Raw genomic sequence first — 21643 nt, 5'->3', positions numbered from 1 at the left:
CCCTCACAGCCCACATTGCTGCGGTCTCCCAGTCATGTAGATTCACTCTCTCCAACATCCAGCAGATCAAGAGATACCTGTCTGAGCATTCAACCCAGCTGCTAATCCAAGCACTTGTCCTCTCAAAGTTGGACTACTGCAACTCGCTGCTCGCCGGTCTCCCAGCATGCGCAACCCACCCTCTCCAGAGGATTCAGAACGCAGGGGCACATCTGGTCTTCAATCTACCCAGACGCTCCCATGTTACCCCGCTCCTCATCTCCCTCCACTGGCTTCCCATCACGGCCTGTATCAGATTCAAGACCCTGGTACTGACCTTCCGAGCGGTGAACGGGACTGCACCCGACTACATCAAGTCTCTCCTCCAGCCTTATACCCCCCCCCCGCCACCTATGGTTTTCTTCTGACAACCGTCTGGTGGTCCCACCACTTAAGAGCGCCCGGTCCCAACACAAGCTCTTCTCCTGTCTGGCCCCCCCAATGTTGGAATCAACTCCCCACCTCCATCAGGGACATTGACTGTCTCCCCACCTTCAAGAAAAAGCCCAAGACGCACTTGAGTACAACGGCACTTAGGAATGCTTGGCTGGACCTGATGTTAGTTTCCTCCAGGATCACAATGACTCTTATTGAGAGATTTGTTGCTCTTGTTGGTTAGTTGTAACGGTTTTTAAATTCTTGTACTCGCTGTGAACTATTTTACTGTTGATTGTTTTTTCTACAGGTACACTCTTGCACTTTTTGAGTTTCATGTTGTTTAATTGTAACTTGTTTAACTGCATGCTCTTATGGTTCTTCCCTTTGGCACTTATTTGGTTTTTCACAATATATGCTTCATGTTTTGTCTGCTTGCAATGTTTAGGGCTATCTCGTTGTTATGATCAGTGACCTATGCTCTTTTGTAAAGCTCTCCGGCTCTGCAGGCACATGCTACTCCCTATCTTCCTCATTCACTTTTGGAGTGCGAGGAAGGGTGATGACGGGTAATTTCAAATGAGAAATGAGTGAAGTTATTGGTTGCATTTGAAGCGTGACATTTTACATCCAATAAAAGTAATGATATTATACATGCAAAAGCAATTTAGTGATAGCCATTCTCGCAGATGTGGTCTTGAAATAAAATCCAGAGTCCTGTTTTTCCGAGACAAGACCGAGTAAAAATGCAGTTGATTCCGAGACGAGACTGAAACCTTCAAAAAAGCACAGGTCTCGAGTAGGATATTACAAGACTGCCAGTGATAACCTTGACTTTCCTTGACCTGGACCAAAGGCCTACAGACAGTAACAACATAGCAAACAAGTTAACTAGTATCTCACAGGGAAAAATGCTGCTTTTACTCAGGCTATTAGGAGACAACAAGAGAGACCACAAGACTACGGTGACAGTATCCTCGGTTACATTTACATTTAGTCATTTAGCAGACGCTCTTATCCAGAGCGACTTACAGTAACTACAGGGACATTCCCCCCGAGGCAAGTAGGGTGAAATGCCTTGCCCAAGGACACAACGTCATTTGGTTCGGCCGGGAATCGAACTGGCGACCTTCAGATTACCAGCCCGATTCCCTCACTGTTCAGCCACCTGACTCCCTAACAGCCACCTAACTACCTAACAGTAACTAGATGTTTCTCACAGTAACTAGGTTACTGTGAGAAACATCCTTAATCGAGCTGATGGGAATAAAGCAACTGTAATTGAGAGATGTTTTCTGGTTGAGTTTGTAGTTTGGGGCTTGTTCCTCTGTGTGACCTTTATATAAAAGACAGGCTTGTTTTACGGAGGAGAGTAAAATTGTCAGTTAACATGTATTTTCTTTGTTTCCCCCCTCTTTTCTCTCTTTTACAGTACCTGACCTCACCTCTCTCCCGGCAGCTCTCTCTCTCCTGGTTCTCTTTGTGTCGGTGGCTCACTCACTCCCTCCCTCCTCTTCTTCTTACTTATCTCTGCGTCCCTATCCATCTCTCTCTCTCGCTATCAGTAAACGATAGCACCCTGAAAGAGACCCTCTCTTGCCCTCACTCGCTCTCCCTCCCTGCATTAACGTAGCTGTCGCTCTCTCCGTTCTCCTCGGCAGACCAGCCCATGTGACTGGTAACCGCTGACAATGACGTGTCACCATGGCCACCGTACCATGTAGCAGCCAAAAACCATCCCTCTGTTGCCTTGGGGTGGCATTATCAAGGTAACCATCCCACACGTCCACACTGTGGCAGGAACGATGGCGCGGGCATGATTGGAGCAGTGCCTGAAGAGGGCTCCAGGGACTGGATGTGGGTTTGGGTTGTGGCAATGGTTTTGGTTTAGCACAAATTCTGGGAGATTAAGGAAAAAGGACCAGCATATTGCTATCTGTTTGTGACTTTCTGGTGTCACGCTAACAAAATGCATGGTCTTTCAAGAATGAATGCAAATATTTACACACATATTCATTTAACAGGCATTTTTATCTCCAAAAATGCAGAAAAGTGTGCCAGATAATAAATAGTGCACTAGTGTTTTATCAGTATTGGTTAGTGTGAAGGAACAGTGTGTTGAGTCTTTGATGATATACATACTGTATATTAATTAACCCTGTACCAAATATAAAATTTTGACTCAAGTTATGACCCATGTTATGATCACATAGTCCATCATAACAGTGGTCAGTGTGTATAATGTTTGGAAAGATGGGATTTCTTCTACAGAAGCTTTGCTGTTGCAGTTGATGTGGCAGTAATTGTCAGTAATGTGTGTGTGTGTGTGTGCGCGTGTGTAAAAGACATTTCAGTTTGTAGTAAGCTGCCGTGTTGTGTAAGGAATGTCATCCCACAATGATCATTAGATTGTTGTCTGCACACATACACACACACACCTTTTCGCAGTGTACTGGACTGTCTGGCTGCATGCCTTCTATAACAAAGGTATTTTGTTTCCTCTCTCATACTTTGATGTTGTTCAGTGTTCTGTGAGAGCCCAATGGGTCCATCTGGCTGTGTAAACTATTAAGCGAACGTATCACAAGAAGGCTATGGATCGGATAAAAGCACACAGTGCTGGGTCATTATGACAAATGAAGAAACCACAGATATTTTGTGAATGGACTACAATAGAATCAATAGGTGTTTGCCTTTTGGTCTGTCTGTCTTCCAGTCTGTCTGTCTGTTTACCAGTCTGTCTGCCAGTCTGTCTGCCAGTCTGTCTGCCAGTCTGTCAGCCAGTCTGTCTGCCAGTCTGTTTATCTGCATAACTGCCTCTCTGTCTGCCTCTCTCCCTGTCTGTATGTTTGTCTGTCTGCATGATCAATCAAGCACATACCTAACTCGTCATCTACAATTCCTAGAAACGCTTCTACGGTATCTAACCAAAGGTTGATGAACACAAAAAAATCGGTCTGTTCATCCTCTTGTCTCCTTCTCTTTCCATCCTGCTTTTCCCTCCCGCCACCCCCCTCCATTGATGTCTTGGTCTCCAGCCCTCTCCCTCTTCTACCTCTTTTTCTGTCTTTCTCCATCGCTCCTCAGTACCTTTGTCATTCTGTGGAACTGGTTTTCTACAAATGGCCCACCTTTCAACTTCTCCGTAATATTTACCCCTTTCTTTTTTTTCTTCCGTCCTAAATTGAGTTCACTGTGTGTGTGAACGTGTGTGCGCTCGCACATTTCTGTCATTTACGCAACCAACCTTAAAAGGTTTAAATAAACCACCTTATGTTTGTTATTCCGCTGTGTGAACGTTTGAATGTCCAATGATCCATCTTGCTTTTCATCCCTCGTTCCAGTCCCTCCATTCCACTTATGACCATGAGTGTTTTCCCATCTCTGTTTTAAACATTGAACTAAATCTAATCAATAACACATGTTATCAGCCTGTCAAAAATGCTTGTCTATCCTGTAACCTATGGGCGTTATGCGGCTTTTTAATCAATGGCTTAAAACCTCAGCGGTTTATGAAGCACTGTCACTCTTCACACACATGTACAGTGAATTGACTGTTTCCCACCATTTTATAAGTGCGTTCACTTTCTCTCACTTCATCTCTTATCCTTATTAGTTTGCTTGACAAACACAGTATCCGGGGGTTCCTTGAGGTGTGCTCATGTGCATGTGTACTTATTCACAGGCGCATGTGCGTGCGTCCAATGTGTGTATGTGTACATGTGTGTCTCAATGGAACAGTAAAAGCAAACAGGGTTCAGGATTAATGGGGCACTCTAGAGGTGTGTGAGGCGGGGAGAGAGTTTAGTGGAGACAAAGGTGCTGTTCCACATCTGGACACCTCGGAGAGGGATGAGTGCAGGGACGTGCACAGAAATTTTGAAGGGCAGTTGTTGAAGGGCAGTTGTCCCCCCCCCCCCCCCCAAAAAAAAGAAAGAAAAAAGAATAGCATGCCTACTAATGATAATAATTCATGTAATGCATTACTTCCATCATTTATTCTTCTTGTTAAAACAAAATGTTATAAACTAACCATCAGCAGAAATGTAGCTTAGATTTCCCACAAAAAAATTGGCATGTGATAACGGACTGGTTGTCTGGTAGGCAAGCTAGCCGTCTGATTATTCAGGCTAAACGTGGCAAACTGAGCCTGGATTTATGAAGATTTTAATTGATTTCATGAAACTTGATGATGATTGTTCGTTTGTTATACATTTCTACAACTTAAAACTCACCTTTTCTGACAACGTCAAAGCAGTTTTTATCGACACAGAATAAAACAACCGTGACCATCTCTTAAGTGCAAGAAAATGCGGTCTCAGGTGGCGGTCACGTGCAGGACCGCAGAGTAAACAGAGTAAGGGGCATACCCCCCTCCCCCTTGTGACTTCCACTCTCGTTGCCCATAGGCTTATCAATTGGAAGTGAATACGGCTACTTTATGAAATGTTTCGGGTGGCGATTTTTAAAATGACAACTACATGACATTCTGCAGCTGTTTAAATTCACTATTATTTATTTATTTTCCTCGGAGGGGCACTTTGACTCGAAGAGGGCAAACGGGCAGTTGCCCGGGCAACCTTAGCCATAGCCTGTGCACGTCCCTGGATGAGTGTGTGTGCAGCTGTCTCTGCTCCTGCAAGAGCCTGAAGTAGAACACCAAAACTTACTGACCTAAAAATCATTCTGGAGCTAAAAGCTTTACCAAAAGTGACTTTTTCAAGAGAGGAATTGAACCTCAGCCAACTGGTAAAGATGTATCATCACGTGTCAGTTGAAAAAGCTATTTTTTAAAGGATGATTCGGGAGGAAGATTTTTTGCCACTGTAACCAAAGCAATTTGGGGGATTCTAATCAAAAGGTTTGCTTTTTCATGGAACCAAATCCTTCCCCCCCAATAAACAAACTTTTGATCTCACCTGAAAATAATTTGTTCAAGAACCTTCTTTCAAAGGGTGAAAGACATTTCTTTTAAGTGTACCGTAGCATTTTTTTCCTCAAACATACTCTCTCTTGATTCATCCAATGTTGTGTTAAGCAAAAACAGAAAGCAATCAAGAGCCTAGTTAACATTCTAGCAACATGATAGCCAACAGAGAAAGGAAATCACTGTTCCTGCTGTGTGTGTGTATGTGAGATACATGTTCTAATACTTGTACATTTGCAGGCTACCTTGAGGTTCACAGCGGTATTCCTATAAGCTGTTTCCTTCCTAAACGCCTTGCCATACATAACACAGCCTGACACACACGCGCGCACACACACACGTACGTACCGTGGATACAAAGCCAAGCTGCTTCTCCTTGGCAGCCCACCTTCCCCATGAGAAACAACTCTAATCTTATGAAGACCAAAATACGCTTGGCTGAAAGCTATGCTTTTATCTCGTTCTCTTGCTCGCCCTCCCTCGCTCGCCCCCTAGCTCTCTGTGCTGGAAATATGTGCAAATGTATAGGCCGCCCATCCTCTGAAACACTGAGCTCACTCAAGACCATGTTAACTTGTTTTGTGCAATCAGGAAAGTTATCAGGTGTTTCTTTGTTTTTATTTATACCTCAGAGCATGTGGGCTTTGGTTGGCACCTGCCCGCTTTCTGGCATCAAACCTGTTGACCCAGTGCACAAGCCCATCTGTATGGAGCCAACGGTGGATATGTTCAGTGGGAGTTAGACCGACCTTGATCAGCTGACAGCTGGCTCCTACGACTTCCCTATCCCCCCGCCCCCCCCCCCTCTCAAAGCACTGTTTGGGTGGCTGTTAACGAGGGTGTGTGTGTGTGGTATACCCCGTAAGGTGTGAGTGGGTTCGTTTTGTGTATGTGTGTTACAGCAAAAAGGTATGTACTGAAGCCACATGTTCACCAATCTAATTACTCTGGAATAGGGTATTTTTAGCTGCTAAGTTCACCTCCGTGCTGACAGTGTCTCTTAGGGTCTCTTAGTGTGCTGTCTGCGTGTGTGCACGTGCATGCAGAGAACTGCCAAATCCCTTAATCTGATTTCAGTCCAGAGTTTTCCTGCAACAGCGCCAACTCTGGGAAACATGACTGAGTGTGTTTACACACATGTTGCCCGGAAGCGCAGCAATGTCTCATTCACATCTGTCTCAACATCTCATTCAGCAACACTGGCACACAGCCACGAAGGGGCACAGGCTCCCGGAGGCTTGAGTACTCTCTCCATCTCACACACACAAAAATGTGAATATTTCCTTGTGAGTGAATAATACTTTCTTCAGGGAGGTTTATTGTTGTTACTACACTCCATATACAACCTCACCCTCAAATTGAGCGAATAAGAGTGTGTGTGAGTGTTCGTACATGCAAATACATATGTGTGTGTGTTGGCTCCGACCTGTATCTCCATGCCCTGCTCCAACAGTCTCTTGGCCTGGTTTTCCACCTCTAGCCTGGCTCGGCTGATAAACAGTAGGTCGTTCTCGATCACATCTATCCCACTCAGGTCCACACCCTGTGACAGGTAATCTGGAAAACAAATATGGACAACAATCAACGTTAGTGCGACTCAAATCTAACTTGTGCACAGCATAATGACCATATGCAGACCTATGCTGTAAATTGGAAGTTGCAAAATGGACGATAACATTTTCTTGAAATTAACATTTTGGAAATGTATGGCTCACGTGGAGAAGGTATTGGAGAAGCAGTGTTAGGATCGCACAGATCAATTCTGGTCATACAGACAATTCCCTGCTTAGCTCTTAAATGTTCCAAGCGGTGCAATTTCCACCATGGAATCTTGACAGCTTACTGTTCGTGGTTGCAAACTCAACACACACACACACCTTCCTGGCATGCTTGACATTTCCCTGAGATTTGAAGAAAAAAAACAACAACCCCCAAGACCTTTGGCAAGGTGACATTTAACATCAGCGTTTTCACACTTTACGTATGTCTTTGTTTTCTCAACAACACTCGACCCGTGATGACACTCCATACAGGAAACACGCTACTTTGCTGCGAAGAGTGAAAACAACCTGATGCCTTATTGTATGTTTACAAAATTGAAAGACAGGCAACACAAGGTTACATGAACTACTATGTAACTACATAGCAATACTTATTGTTAAACACTGTAGGTATATAAAAGTATCATATACTTAAATGGTATTAAGTGTTACTGGGATAACATATAGCTTATGAGTGCACAGTCGTGACATACATTTATTGTTTGCAAAGATGTTGTGGTGTTGATTCACATTGTTCCTCAATTATTGCGCAGAGGGATCAGATGCAAAAAAAAAGAACTTTCTAACAAAAAGCAACATTTCAGTTTTTCGGCCCCGGCATCAAATGGCCAGCTACCATCATCTCAATAAGTCGCACCCTCTGCACATGGGAAAATGTGAACGAATTCTAGTCAGGTGATATCACTATCATTCTGATTGGATAACGGCAGATTTATTTTTATAAAAGGGAGGACTATGAGGACTATTGTTTTTTGATAAAATCCATAAAAACTTATGAAATCCCCACCTTCAAGAGAAGGCTCAAGACACACTTGTTCCGGGAATAAAATGGCACCTAGGAATGATTTGCTGGACCTGATGTTAGTTTCCTCCAGGATCACAATGACTCTTACTTAGTGACTTGTTGCTCTTGTTGGTTAGCTGTAACTGATTTAAAACTCTGTACTCACTGTGAAATATGCTTACTGTTGCTTGCTTTTCTACAGGTACACTCCTGCACTTTTTTGAGGTTCATGTTGTTTAATTGTAACTTGTTTAACTACATGCTCTTATGGTTCTTCCCTTTGGCACTTATTTTTGTTTTTTCACAATATACGCTTCTTGTTTGGATACCCGCAATGTTGGGGAAATCTCGGTGTTATGATCAGTGACCTATGCACTTTTGTAAAGCTCTCTCTTGGAAGTCGCTTTGGATAAAAGCGTCTGCTAAATAAAATAAATGTTCATGAAATGCGTATTATTGTTTTCCAGTTTACCATTGAAACGTGAAAACATTTCTACAAATACCGAACCTTTGCAAAACACAAAATTTGCCACTGCCAATACTTTTGGCCACGACTGTAAGCAGGCATAGTATGGGAGAGGGGTGTAAAGGGTGATTGGATGTTGCAAAGGGGCAGTTTAAGGTTGTGTTATCACAACAAGATCATTATTAACATCCACTTAGCCTACCCCTGGAAAGCCCAACTTCCCCCATACCAAGTTTCACTGGTGTAATAACTTTCACTGCTAAACTAAGCTACAGGATAGACTAGGCCGTGGTTGACTGTGATTACATTTTCGACCTTGATACAATGTGCAAGTTCAGATTTCATGGGACTGGGTGAACACCATCCATGCAACACCATCCATACATTCATCATCTAAAGCACTAAACTAAAAGCTAATTGTAGTTAACTATCGCACATTATCAAACGCCAATTAGTTCTAAAAAGGTCAAGTGAAATCCAAATAACGACCAAAAAACGCAAATTTAGAAGTCACGCAGCAGCAATTCTGATGCTGTTTCATCTGAACATGGGGCCTGTGTTATTACATTACATTTTACATTTAGTCATTTAACAGACGCTCTTATCCAGAGCGACTTACAGTAAGTACAGGGACATTCCCCCTGAGGCAAGTAGGGTGAAGTGCCTTGCCCAAGGACACAACATCATTTTTGCACGGCGGGGAAATGATCCGGCAATCTTCTGATTACGAGCCCGACTCCCTCACCGCTCAGCCATCTGACTCCCATCACTTCATAAAAGTGTTATGAAGTGTTGTGAAATTGGGCAATGTAAATTTTACTTGAATAAAAAAAAAGATTATCTATGTGTTAGGCTATACAGTAGAGGTGACTGACAGTAAACTCCAGACTTAAATCCAGGGGTGCCAATAATTCCAAAGTTGACTTAAGTATAGCCCTACACAACAAACTCATTCAGCGAAGAAAAATATATTCTTCCCAACCAACATTTCTCAGTGGCCCCCATAAAATCAGTCTAGAACCAGGTCTAGTGCCAACCCTCTCCAATCAGCATCACAGCAGTACCAGGAAGGACAAGTTACAGCCAATGAGACCGTCAGAAACGGCATCAGGGAGTGAAGGGCCTCTTCACAGTGGCAGCTGTGTGCTTCGACTGGTTGGGTCTCACACAATTCATGGCCAATTTACATAGATTTACCAGTGTTTACAATCAGTCAAACATGGAGGCAGCAATTTTTTGGTGTGGTGGAGAGACGATCACATGCAGTGATAGTTGACTACTGTTCACTTCCTCTTCCCCTCGTCCTTTTCCACAGAGATAATAGTAAAATGGGACTGGATTTTGGGGGCAAAGGGGGACAGAGGGGTAGAATGTTTAACCCAATGGTGTAGAGGTGACTTAACGGAGTTTGAACAACTCTATTAGCAAATTAGCTGAAGTGGTACCTTTGGTTAAGAAGTGATGGCAGCGTTTCCGCTATGTTGATTTTGCTGTGGCTGCCCGCCACGGTTAAATTTCTGTCGCCACGGTATCAGAAATAGGGCTGTACAAAATGTTATGCCGTCTATCAGCGGTGAATCTTAGAGTGCATATCGGAGAATAGCAAGGACACGTGCTATTGAGATTGCGTGTGTGTGTCCTTGAGAACTGTAAGTCGTATAACTTATAACACACTTGTTCCGGGAGTACAATGGTACTTAGGAATAGTGGTAGCTGATTTAAACTGTTGTATTCTTTTTTAGTTAATCCTATTTTTATTGCTTTCCTACAGGTACACCTGCACTTAGAGATTAATGTTGTGTAATTTTTAACTTGTTTAACTACATGCTCTTATGGTTTCTTCCCTTTAGCACTATTTTTTGGTTGTTCACAATATGTACTTCTTGTTTTTGACTACCCGCAATGCTGTGGGGCTATCTTGTTGTTATTATCAGTGACCTATGCACTTTGTGAAGCTCTCTCTTGGAAGTCGCTTTGGATAAAAGCGTCTGCTAAATGAATAAATGTAAATGTAAATGTAACTTATGTTGTCAGTTCATTTAAGCCTGTTATTGTATTAGTCTATAGTTCTTGCAAATATAAATTCAGGTAACTGGTGATTTTCGTTGTTTTCTATCCTTCCCTTGCTAGCTAAATTGCACATGTCGGTTCGGACAGACTTTTCCCCACTGCAAAAAAAAAATCCTAGAAGAAACACTGGATGGGTACGTATGTACCCTGTGTGTCCATTGGAAAAACAAGCTGACTATTTGCCCAGGACTGACAACTGCAGACAGACTTGAAATATTACATTATGCATGTCAATCTAACACCAGTGAAGGCTGTGGCGGGTCAGGGAATTAGACAGGATCCCATCCGATCCTTAGGTAATTCGTTCCCCAACAGAACTAAAAAGCAAACTGTGCCCGCATGCAGAGGCGGGAAGCTGAGCCTGTGTGTGTGTGGTCCTGTTTAACTACCTTTGTGGGGACGGTAAACAAAAAATTAGCCTACCGTGTAAAGACATTTTCTTGAGCACTACAAAATATAACTTTTTCAAGGGGGTTTTAGGGTTAGAATTATGTTAAGGATTAAAATAATTTAATGATTTAGAATGGGATTGAATTGTCAGTCCTCATTACGATAGCAAAATATATCTGTGTGTCCTCAATCACAACCGCACACACACGCACTCAAAGTCACTCATTAGCACCTAGAGGTACAGCCAGATAGTGCCTGTCCAGACCTTAGGCAGGCTAGAAATTGGTGTTGCTCGCAGAGGAGGGAAACAAAAAAAAATTAACATAAGGATACCGAGTTATGATTGAATATAGCTGCCCCTTGGAGGCCGCAAGCCACGACGAAATGATTCCCCACAAAGCCAAGGGCCCCACTCTAACAACCTGGTAACTGGAGGCGACAAACAGAGAAAAAACATTGTTTATCTCAGAACTAGGATGGCAGAAAAGACAGAGAGAGAAATGGGAAAAAACTTGATGAATCTAAGAGGATTTCAATAGACATTGGCCTTTCCACCATGAATAAACAACCCATCTAAATAACTTTGAATGCCAGAGCTTGTTGGCCCCAGACATCAAAATAGGACATGTGATAGCAACACATTCTCTGTTTCACTTTCACAAGGCAAAACATCCAGTTTGCCAGTAACAACTGCGAAAAAACAAAAACAAACGCTTTATTTACGCTCTCACATCGAAGGACTGTAGTTCTATTAGCCGCTGCTTAACCCCAAATACAGCTCTGGAACTGGCTAGTATTCTACCCGCTGCACTAGAAGCACTTGATGTCCCGAATAAATCATTAAATGCTAAAACAAGGGATCTGAATTTGGTTCTTCAGCAATCCCTAGATTCTGTTGCTCCACTCAAACCAAGGAAAAGAATAGACAAGAAACTGGCTCCATGGTATTCAGAGGAAACCCGCACTCTCAAGAGGTCCACTAGAAAATTAGAGCGTAAGTGGCGTACCACTAAATTGGAGGTTTTCCGCCTGGCCTGGAAGGACAGCCAAATAGAGTACAAGCAAGTCCTCATCAGGTCCAGATCAGAATATTTCTCTAAGTTGATTAGTAAGAACAAACACAACGCTAAGTTCCTATTTGATACTGTTGCAAAACTCACTAAGAAAAGTACACTCTGTGTTAGTTCAGATCTCTCTCCCAATGATTTCTTAGATTTCTTTGACCAAAAAATCTATGCAATAAGGGACAAACTACAGACTAGTCCTGGAGGAGTGGCCATCAACACTGATTTTCCCTCTGTACCCAGCATTCTGCATGTTGAGACTCTCACTCACTTTAACCCTATTTCTATGGAAGCATTCATCAAGCTGATAGATTCCTCGAAACCCACTAGCTGCCTTCTCGATCCCCTCCCTGCCAAACTTTGTAGGGAACTTCTCCATATTATTGGACCGCCCATGCTTAGTATTATTAATGAATCTATTGTAACTGGACAAGTCCCTGACGATTTCAAACAAGCTATTATCAAGCCCCTTCTTAAAAAACCAAACCTGGATCCAGGTTGTCTTAGCAATTACAGGCCCATTTCAAATTTGCCATCTCTCCAAAATTTTGGAAAAAGCTGTGGCAAAACAGCTCACTGAGCACCTCTCCTCAAATCAGCTCTATGAACCTCTCCAGTCTGGATTTCGTCTTCACCACAGCACTGAAACTGCATTAGCCAAGGTAGTCAATGATCTATTATTAGCCTCTGACGCGGGCTTTAGCTCTGTCCTTGTTCTTCTAGACCTAAGTGCAGCTTTTGACACTGTAGATCATGAGATTCTCCTAGAACGTATGGAGAACTATGTTGGGATTTCTGGTACTTCACTTCAGTGGTTCAGATCGTATCTATCTGATAGATCACAATATGTCCACTATGATGGTTGCTCATCCAGGAGCTCCATTGTAAAATACGGAGTACCACAGGGTTCAGTTTTAGGCCCTCTGTTATTTTCACTCTATATGTTGCCTTTAGGAAACATAATTAGAAGTTTTGGGGTAGATTTTCACTGCTATGCAGATGATACTCAGCTATACATGTCTATAAAGCCGGGAGAATTTCCACATGCTATGGAAACCTGTGTTTCCGGGTTGAAAACTTGGATGACTGCAAATTTCCTTCTTCTTAATTCGGATAAAACCGAGGTTCAAATTTTTGGTCCGAAAAAACACCGAAATAATTTATCCCATCTAACCTTAGACTTAGACGGCGTCAAAGTATCTCAAAGCCAGCTGGTAAAAAATCTGGGAGTCACAATGGACCCAGACCTTTCGTTTGAGTACCATATTAAGCAAATCACCAGAACAGCATTTTTCCATCTACGTAATATTGCCAAAATACGAAAATTCCTCTCAAAGGATGATGCTGAAAAACTAATACATGCTTTTGTTACGTCCCGATTGGACTACTGCAATGTGTTGTTCTCTGGCCTCCCAATTACCTACCTAAAAAACTTACAGCGGGTGCAAAATGCTGCTGCTAGACTATTGACTAAAACTAGAAAGTTTGATCATATAACATCGACTCTTATCTCTTTACACTGGCTCCAAGCCAGAGCTGATTTCAAAGTTCTACTACTAACTCACAAATCTCTGCATGGATTGGCACCACTGTACCTCTCCGGTCTCCTTGCACCCTATTGCCCCGCAAGGTCTCTAAGATCTCAAAATGCCGGCTATCTGGTAATACCCAAAGTTAAGAAAAAAACTGCTGGAGGTAGGGCGTTCTCATATAGAGCACCTCTTCTTTGGAACAAATTACCCATCTCAATTAAGGAAGCTGATACTGTCTCGACATTTAAAACTAGATTAAAAACGTTCTTGTTTAGTCAATTCTATGATTGTTAAAGGGAAGTATGTGTGTACTTTCTATGTAAACCTGGGATGTGTGCTTGCCTATGTGTGTATCACATGTAACTTTTAAATTTTAATTATAGCTTATGTTCACATTGCCCAGCTAGATGTTACAAATAAAGTAAACCTGTTACTGTATATTGTTAGTATTATTATTATTATAGTTCCGTTGCTGTATATTGTTACTGTTATAGTTTTTATTACTAGTTGGAGACAACGGGGGACTGGCTGTTTTCATCCTTATTCGTATAAGTATAACCTACTTTAGAGTTCTTTCCCCTGGAACAGATTTCATGTTCCAACTGAGGGGGGCTGTCGTTGTTTTGGTGTGTGGGGCTGCATCAAATACCCTTTTTGCTCTGTTAAATTGCTGCACTAGTCCACACTTGACCGGTGGGGATCTCATTCTATTTTGACTGTAACTGTTAGCTGCTCCTGGCATTCTCTAATCCCTGCTCTCCTCTCTGTCCCCCCCCCACACATTCCCTGTGGTGTGGGGGGTTTGAGCTGTCAGGACCTGCTTGGTCGTCGGTCTGCCAACGCTGAACCAGGTCGTCACCCGGAATCCAGTCTCCATGACGGCCAACAGCGAGTTTCCCGGTCCCATCCAACGTCTATAAAGCCGAACAATGGATTTTGGTGTTTCAAAACCCATTGACACTGTATGACTATGTTTAGCTTGTGTTCTGCTCCTCTCTCTTACCAACCGTCTCTGGAGGAGGGGATCCCTCTCTGAATTGCTCCTCCCAAGGTTTCTTCCATTTTTTCTCCCGGTGGGAGTTTTTCTGGGAGTTTTTCCTTGTCTTCCTTGAGGGTTTAGGTTGGTTGAGGGGCAGTTCTATGGGCGCATGTGAAGCCCTCTGTGACATGCTTGCGTGTAAAAAGGGCTATACAAATAAATTTGATTTGATTTGATTTGATTAAGGGAAAACGGCATATGATGGCACTTATCAGTGTGAAAATGATTGCATGACAGTAACAGTATAGCGCTATGTACAGCACAGGTGTGAAAGCCATCAAGGCAACAAGAGGAAGCATGCTGTAGGGGGGTATGCTTGTTCAATACAGCCTATGGAAACTGATGAGCATGCCTCAGAACGACATAGCATAGCAATCTATGATCAAACACAGACTGGGAAGACACTACAAAGTTATGGGGTGGCCAGCTCAAGCATTTCTTATCCAACATCACTTTCCACAACAAGAACAGAAGAGACAAGAAACCTCAATTTATCAGCTATTTCAGCCAACCGACCCTGAGTTCACTAGAAACCTTTCACAGATACAGGTCAAGCAGCTACTATTAAAAAGGCTGGTCAAAAGCAAAGCCAGCTCCATACTGATGACCATGAATGACCAGCTTTTCTTGTCATTTCTATTGACTTGATATCTGGGACTCTAGATAGAAAGGAAGGCCAATTTCACGACAGTCCTCAGTTTTAGTCATCTTGGAAATTACCTATTTACTACTTACTAGACTCAGGTTGGTGCAGATGACAGGGGGCTGGAAATAACTGCAGCAAAAGATTTCTAATCAGAACAAAGTTGATGTTCAGAAAAATTTGGGGTTTGAGAAAAAGGTGCAAGTTTAGATTGGTGAGGAGCAGCCGTGGTGGCACAAGTGTAGACACGAGGAAAAAGTGTTAACTCTGACTATTGGGATCCAACCGAGGTCTCTTTCTTTCCAGAAAGTGTAAACATACCTAAATTCATTGAAGGATTGGAAACAATCTAGACTAGAACAGCGTTGCACTGGTTTCCATTCAAGATAGGAAATATGCTTGGTCATTTAAAGAGCTGGGGAAGATACACACACACACTGACATGCAAAATAACATACGCAGCTTGGAAGAGAAAATGAATTGAAGAACAACAGTGAGGGGAGCCGGAGGAGACTAACTGGGAAGAGGAGTAAGCTTGTCATACAAATTCCCCTGGAACAGATTTCATGTTCCAACTGAGGGGGGCTGTCGTTGTTTTGGTGTGTGGGGCTGCATCAAATACCCTTTTTGCTCTGTTAAATTGCTGCACTAGTCCACACTTGACCGGTGGGGATCTCATTCTATTTTGACTGTAACTGTTAGCTGCTCCTGGCATTCTCTAATCCCTGCTCTCCTCTCTGTCCCCCCCCACACATTCCCTGTGGTGTGGGGGGTTTGAGCTGTCAGGACCTGCTTGGTCGTCGGTCTGCCAACGCTGAACCAGGTCGTCACCCGGAATCCAGTCTCCATGACGGCCAACAGCGAGTTTCCCGGTCCCATCCAACGTCTATAAAGCCGAACAATGGATTTTGGTGTTTCAAAACCCATTGACACTGTATGACTATGTTTAGCTTGTGTTCTGCTCCTGTCTCTTACCAACCGTCTCTGGAGGAGGGGATCCCTCTCTGAATTGCTCCTCCCAAGGTTTCTTCCATTTTTTCTCCCGGTGGGAGTTTTTCTGGGAGTTTTTCCTTGTCTTCCTTGAGGGTTTAGGTTGGTTGAGGGGCAGTTCTATGGGCGCATGTGAAGCCCTCTGTGACATGCTTGCGTGTAAAAAGGGCTATACAAATACATTTGATTTGATTTGATTAAGGGAAAACGGCATATGATGGCACTTATCAGTGTGAAAATGATTGCATGACAGTAACAGTATAGCGCTATGTACAGCTCAGGTGTGAAAGCCATCAAGGCAACAAGAGGAAGCATGCTGTAGGGGGGTATGCTTGTTCAATACAGCCTATGGAAACTGATGAGCATGCCTCAGAACGACATAGCATAGCAATCTATGATCAAACACAGACTGGGAAGACACTACAAAGTTATGGGGTGGCCAGCTCAAGCATTTCTTATCCAACATCACTTTCCACAACAAGAACAGAAGAGACAAGAAACCTCAATTTATCAGCTATTTCAGCCAACCGACCCTGAGTTCACTAGAAACCTTTCACAGATACAGGTCAAGCAGCTACTATTAAAAAGGCTGGTCAAAAGCAAAGCCAGCTCCATACTGATGACCATGAATGACCAGCTTTTCTTGTCATTTCTATTGACTTGATATCTGGGACTCTAGATAGAAAGGAAGGCCAATTTCACGACAGTCCTCAGTTTTAGTCATCTTGGAAATTACCTATTTACTACTTACTAGACCCAGGTTGGTGCAGATGACAGGGGGCTGGAAATAACTGCAGCAAAAGATTTCTAATCAGAACAAAGTTGATGGTCAGAAAAATTTGGGGTTTGAGAAAAAGGTGCAAGTTTAGATTGGTGAGGAGCAGCCGTGGTGGCACAAGTGTAGACACGAGGAAAAAGTGTTAACTCTGACTATTGGGATCCAACCGAGGTCTCTTTCTTTCCAGAAAGTGTAAACATACCTAAATTCATTGAAGGATTGGAAACAATCTAGACTAGAACAGCGTTGCACTGGTTTCCATTCAAGATAGGAAATATGCTTGGTCATTTAAAGAGCTGGGGAAGATACACACACACACTGACATGCAAAATAACATACGCAGCTTGGAAGAGAAAATGAATTGAAGAACAACAGTGAGGGGAGCCGGAGGAGACTAACTGGGAAGAGGAGTAAGCCTGTCATACAAATTTCACTTTCAGAGGAAAATGGCTTAAAATAACCTGGCAATTAAAACATCTGTAGGGGAGGCAACACTACAACTGTTACCATGCTTTGCTATTAATAATACAATTTCCACAAACCTCAGGGTGACTTGTCTCTTACTTGGGGCTCCAATGTGTGTTTGTGTGAGTGTGTGTGTGGGGGGCGGGCAGTGGAGTCATCCTAAGGTCATGTAACACACCCCTCCCTCCCTCCCAGAACCTCTCAATTTCACTATTGTGTCGAGGTCTGTGGTAGTGGCACTGTAGTCATGGCTGAAATTATGTGTGTGAGTGAACAACTCAAATCCTGACCTAGCCAATCTCAATCCCAACCAATGGTGGTGTAATGGATCGTAGTTGATCTGTGTGAATCCCCACTACGCTTCAGCACGCATGTAAACTGAGGATTTATTACAACGTTTAACCATCATAGTGTAAAGTAGTTTTCCTGCTGCTTTACTTTTCAAAGTAATAATTCCCTAAATATCAATGCAGAGTTGCAATGAAGTTATACAGATAAGACAGATGAGTGCAGTGTTTTACTCTAAAACAATAGATGATGATTGATTATTCACAAATAATCAAAATCTAAGCACAAATTCACAATAGCTGCAACCACATATGAACATGCAATTTTTATGGACAGATGACAGAGAGCTACTTGCAGTTTTTTATTGGGGTGTGCTTGCCTTCGGCGAGCACAAACCATTGTTATCTCACATATATATTATTATTATTGTTTATTTTCGCGCCCCTAAGGCTCAGTCAATATTTTGACTACATAGACAACGTCGATGTCAAAAGGTTCGTCTTGGTCGTGATTGCGTTGGTTCTATTGGGATTTATGTTCCGTTGCACGGTTGAGGTTTTAATTAAGTTTTTGTGGCAAAAGTGAAGCTAACGGTGGCTAATTGCTAGCCACAGTCACTGACGCTACTGACGTCACTAACGTCACGAAATATCGCGTGACTACCTCTAGCAGAACATTAGTTTAGCAGCTCGTTAACTTCTGGGAGAAAGCTAGGCTAACTGCTTTACTGCAAGGGAGGAGCAGAAACGCCACAAGCAAATAGGCCAGGGTGATAACTATTTACTAATTTTACTTTGAGATACTTTTACTTTGTGATATGAAACACAATTGTGAAGTGTAATGTCCAATATAAGCTGATATAAGGAAGTAGTTACGTCTACTTTCGGAAACAGTAGTCTACTATTTCACTGAAGCATTAGCATCATGACATTAGCCTCTTGCCCGGGCAACACATACTACAGCGGTCTGTGATGCATCTGTTTTCAATCGTTAAACTAAACATTTTTCTCCAATACATTTTCGTTGTAGGATTTATTATGACATTATATTACAAGTAAACGATTTGGGTGACATTATTATTACCTGTGGTTTCAAACTAGTGTAGCTCATTGCAACACTGTACAGTAGCCTAGTAGGCTACTTACAAAACAGCGTTAGCGGCTAGATAAAGACTACTAACAGCGCTAGCGGCTAGGTAAAGACTACTAACAGAACAGTGCTAGCGGCTAGGTAGCCTAGTAGGCTACTGTAGCTAACAAAAACATCTCCACAGCTGTTTACAGTACTGTAGGAAGTCAAACGGCGGCACATGCTTTTGGTGAAACTATCTGACTAGTGACTACTAACCTGAACTCCATTGCCACAGCCTAAACTTTGTCAATCTGTTCATGAAAATAATTCATTTCAGCCTAGACCATACAATGGAAATATAGTTAAATCGAATTCAACCAACGCAATCGCTACCAAGACAGTCTAGTAGTAGTTGTAGCCTACAATCTACTGGGGCAGCTTCTCCACACAGCAGGGCTATATCGCATTTTGCCTTGTTACTGACAATGATCGCTACCACTGACATTCTTATGAATGAGTGATTTTCCCGTAAATAAATGTCAAGCTTATTTACGTTTTTTGGGGCATATTTTAAGTTAGCAGATGACACTATTTGAATCACGATTCCATCTGAGATAGCTAGCTACTGCTGGTAACGTTGTTAAAATAAATTTCAAAGGGGGTTCTTTATTAATGAATTAATGCAATATGAGTAGGCTAAATGCCTGAAAATATCACGAGAATGGAAAAACTTACAATGACGTTTAAGTCATAGAGATTAGGTAAATTTTTACACCGGTCTGCCAAATGTATTCGTTTTGATTCAACTATGAGGTTGCTGATCACCATTCCCTCTGGGAAATGAGAAGACAACTATTTCATTCTACTCTTCACTCTTAGTATTTTGAGTTGTAAATGAGCAGAAAAATATGCTTTTAAATCTATGTAATCTTTATAAATAATAAGTAGGCTATGCATTTTAATATGAAATATACAGAAATGTAATTCAAATACGGACCCCTGCAACCAACACAAGTAAGCAAGCACACCCTACAATTTCCCCAGAAATTGTACCATCTCTAGTTCCATCTGTTCTCAGTCTTCAGACTCCTCAAAGACAGTAGTTCCACAGAAAAAAACTGAACTGTGCAAATGTACATAATTTATTGAACACAGCTCAATCTTTTTCAACTGTTGTTCATGATTTAATGTGTAATGTGTGTGAGACACAGGAGACCCAGACAGAGCCAGATTTTACCATAGCAGGAACAGAGTATTTCTCTTTCATCTCCAAGCAACAGGCTAACATTACTGTATCACACAGAGTGGGGGGTAGACAGTTTGATGCTTACACTGAGGGACATTCTAGAACTTAGTCTGAACTGCTAGGTTCTCACCATGTCCACTAACAAAGGCCTCTCCTTGTTTGATCCCTGAGGGATATAGTGTTATTATCTGAGGGCTTACGTCAAGGCTACAGTCTTTTTCCAAGAAGTATACAAGTTCAAAATGTTTTACGTGTTATTCCAGATCCACTAGACCTCAGATATTGCAATTTAACTATATAGCAATTTGAAGTTTGTTAACATTGCAAGTCAAGCTCAATAAATCAGAATCAGCTTTATTTGCCATGTAAGTTCACACAAACCAGAAATTTACTGTGGCAGCAAGTTGTATATGATAAAAATACACAAATCTTAAACAGTCGAAATAATTCTAAACAACACTATACAATGTAGAATATAAAATATAAAGTAAGATATCAAATAAGTGGACTGACACACAGCCTCTCTAAATTACTGAAAATGTCCATCTAAATAAGTATACATTTAAATTACTAAGCTAAAGTACTATAATAATTGCATTTTAAATGTCGTTATTGGAAATGTGCCCTGTATGTAGACACAAACTCCACATAAATCCTTAAGACACTGATGAACTGATACTGCGAGGAGGACTATGATTACATGCAGTACAGACATCATTTAAGACCGCTTGGCTATACTGCTTATCAGCACCTGCCCCTCAGAGACACTGGGTGAAGTCATCCGAAAGGGTCATTGAGGTCATTAGCTTTGTGACCTCTGACGGGTACAGCTAAGTCACCAAAAAAGAGTGGTGGGAAGTGTGTATGTGAGAGTGTGTGCGAGTGTGTGTTTGTGGTACAAAGGCTGTCTGAGAGACTAGTCTGGACTGAGTGCAGACAGTGTGTGTCTGTGTGTATGCGTGTAAGTAAGTAAGACTTTATTTATATAGCACATTTCATACAAGAATTGCAGCTCAAGGTGCTTTTTAAAATCAACAAAAACAATAATACAAGTAATAAAGGTAATAGATCTAAAACATATAACAAACCAGACTAGCCGCACTCCATCTGCGGTCTCTCGAATCTGTCTTAGACCCGAGCTGCCACTTGCAGTTTCCACACACATAACAACCCAGACCGCACTCTATTTGCGGTGAGTGAGTGAGTAAGTGAGTGAAAGAGAGCGAGAGAGAGCGAGAGAGAGAGAGTGCGCGTGTGGTACAGAGTCTGACAGACCAGTGTGACCTGAGAGCACCGTAAGTGCTGATTGGGTCATAACTCATGGGGTTTCTCATTGCTGAAGACAGTTGATTGCACTGAGATCCTCATCGCCAACCAAGCTCCCACCCCTCACCCCTCGGCTTGAAGCAACGGCCCCGGTGGATGTAGGTGGTATTGCATGTACGGTTAGGTTTCCGACTCTTCCGGTCGTTTTTATTCCATTAACTCCATTCAACATTTACAAAACTAAATAAAAACTCCCCCAATAATTTTTGTTTGATTCTCAAACCTGGCTCACACTACTAGCTTTTTCATATAATTTTTTTTCCCGATTTTTGCTAAATTGGAAACCAATCAGAAATGGGTAAACAAGCAACCCATTTATTTGCTTAGTCAATGAAAGTTGCCTGCAAATGTGCTCGCGGATACTAACAG

The 21643-nt window shown here is 42.3% G+C and overlaps 1 protein-coding gene across 1 annotated transcript in view; it reads right to left on the bottom strand.

Moving 5' to 3' along the window:
* cog5 (component of oligomeric golgi complex 5) overlaps positions 1-21643 on the bottom strand; it is a 117692-nt gene that overhangs the window by 70108 nt on the left and 25941 nt on the right. The window contains exon 7 of the mRNA XM_047022638.1: positions 6768-6898. Within this exon, the coding sequence (XP_046878594.1) occupies positions 6768-6898 (131 nt within the window). The remainder of the gene's footprint in view (positions 1-6767; positions 6899-21643) is intronic.

The sequence above is a fragment of the Hypomesus transpacificus genome, chromosome 7 (assembly GCF_021917145.1).
Source record: "Hypomesus transpacificus isolate Combined female chromosome 7, fHypTra1, whole genome shotgun sequence".
In the NCBI taxonomy this organism is placed as follows: Eukaryota; Metazoa; Chordata; class Actinopteri; order Osmeriformes; family Osmeridae; genus Hypomesus; species Hypomesus transpacificus.
Note: the sequence above shows the minus strand (reverse complement) of the source record. Positions and strands in the feature narration are given on the sequence as shown.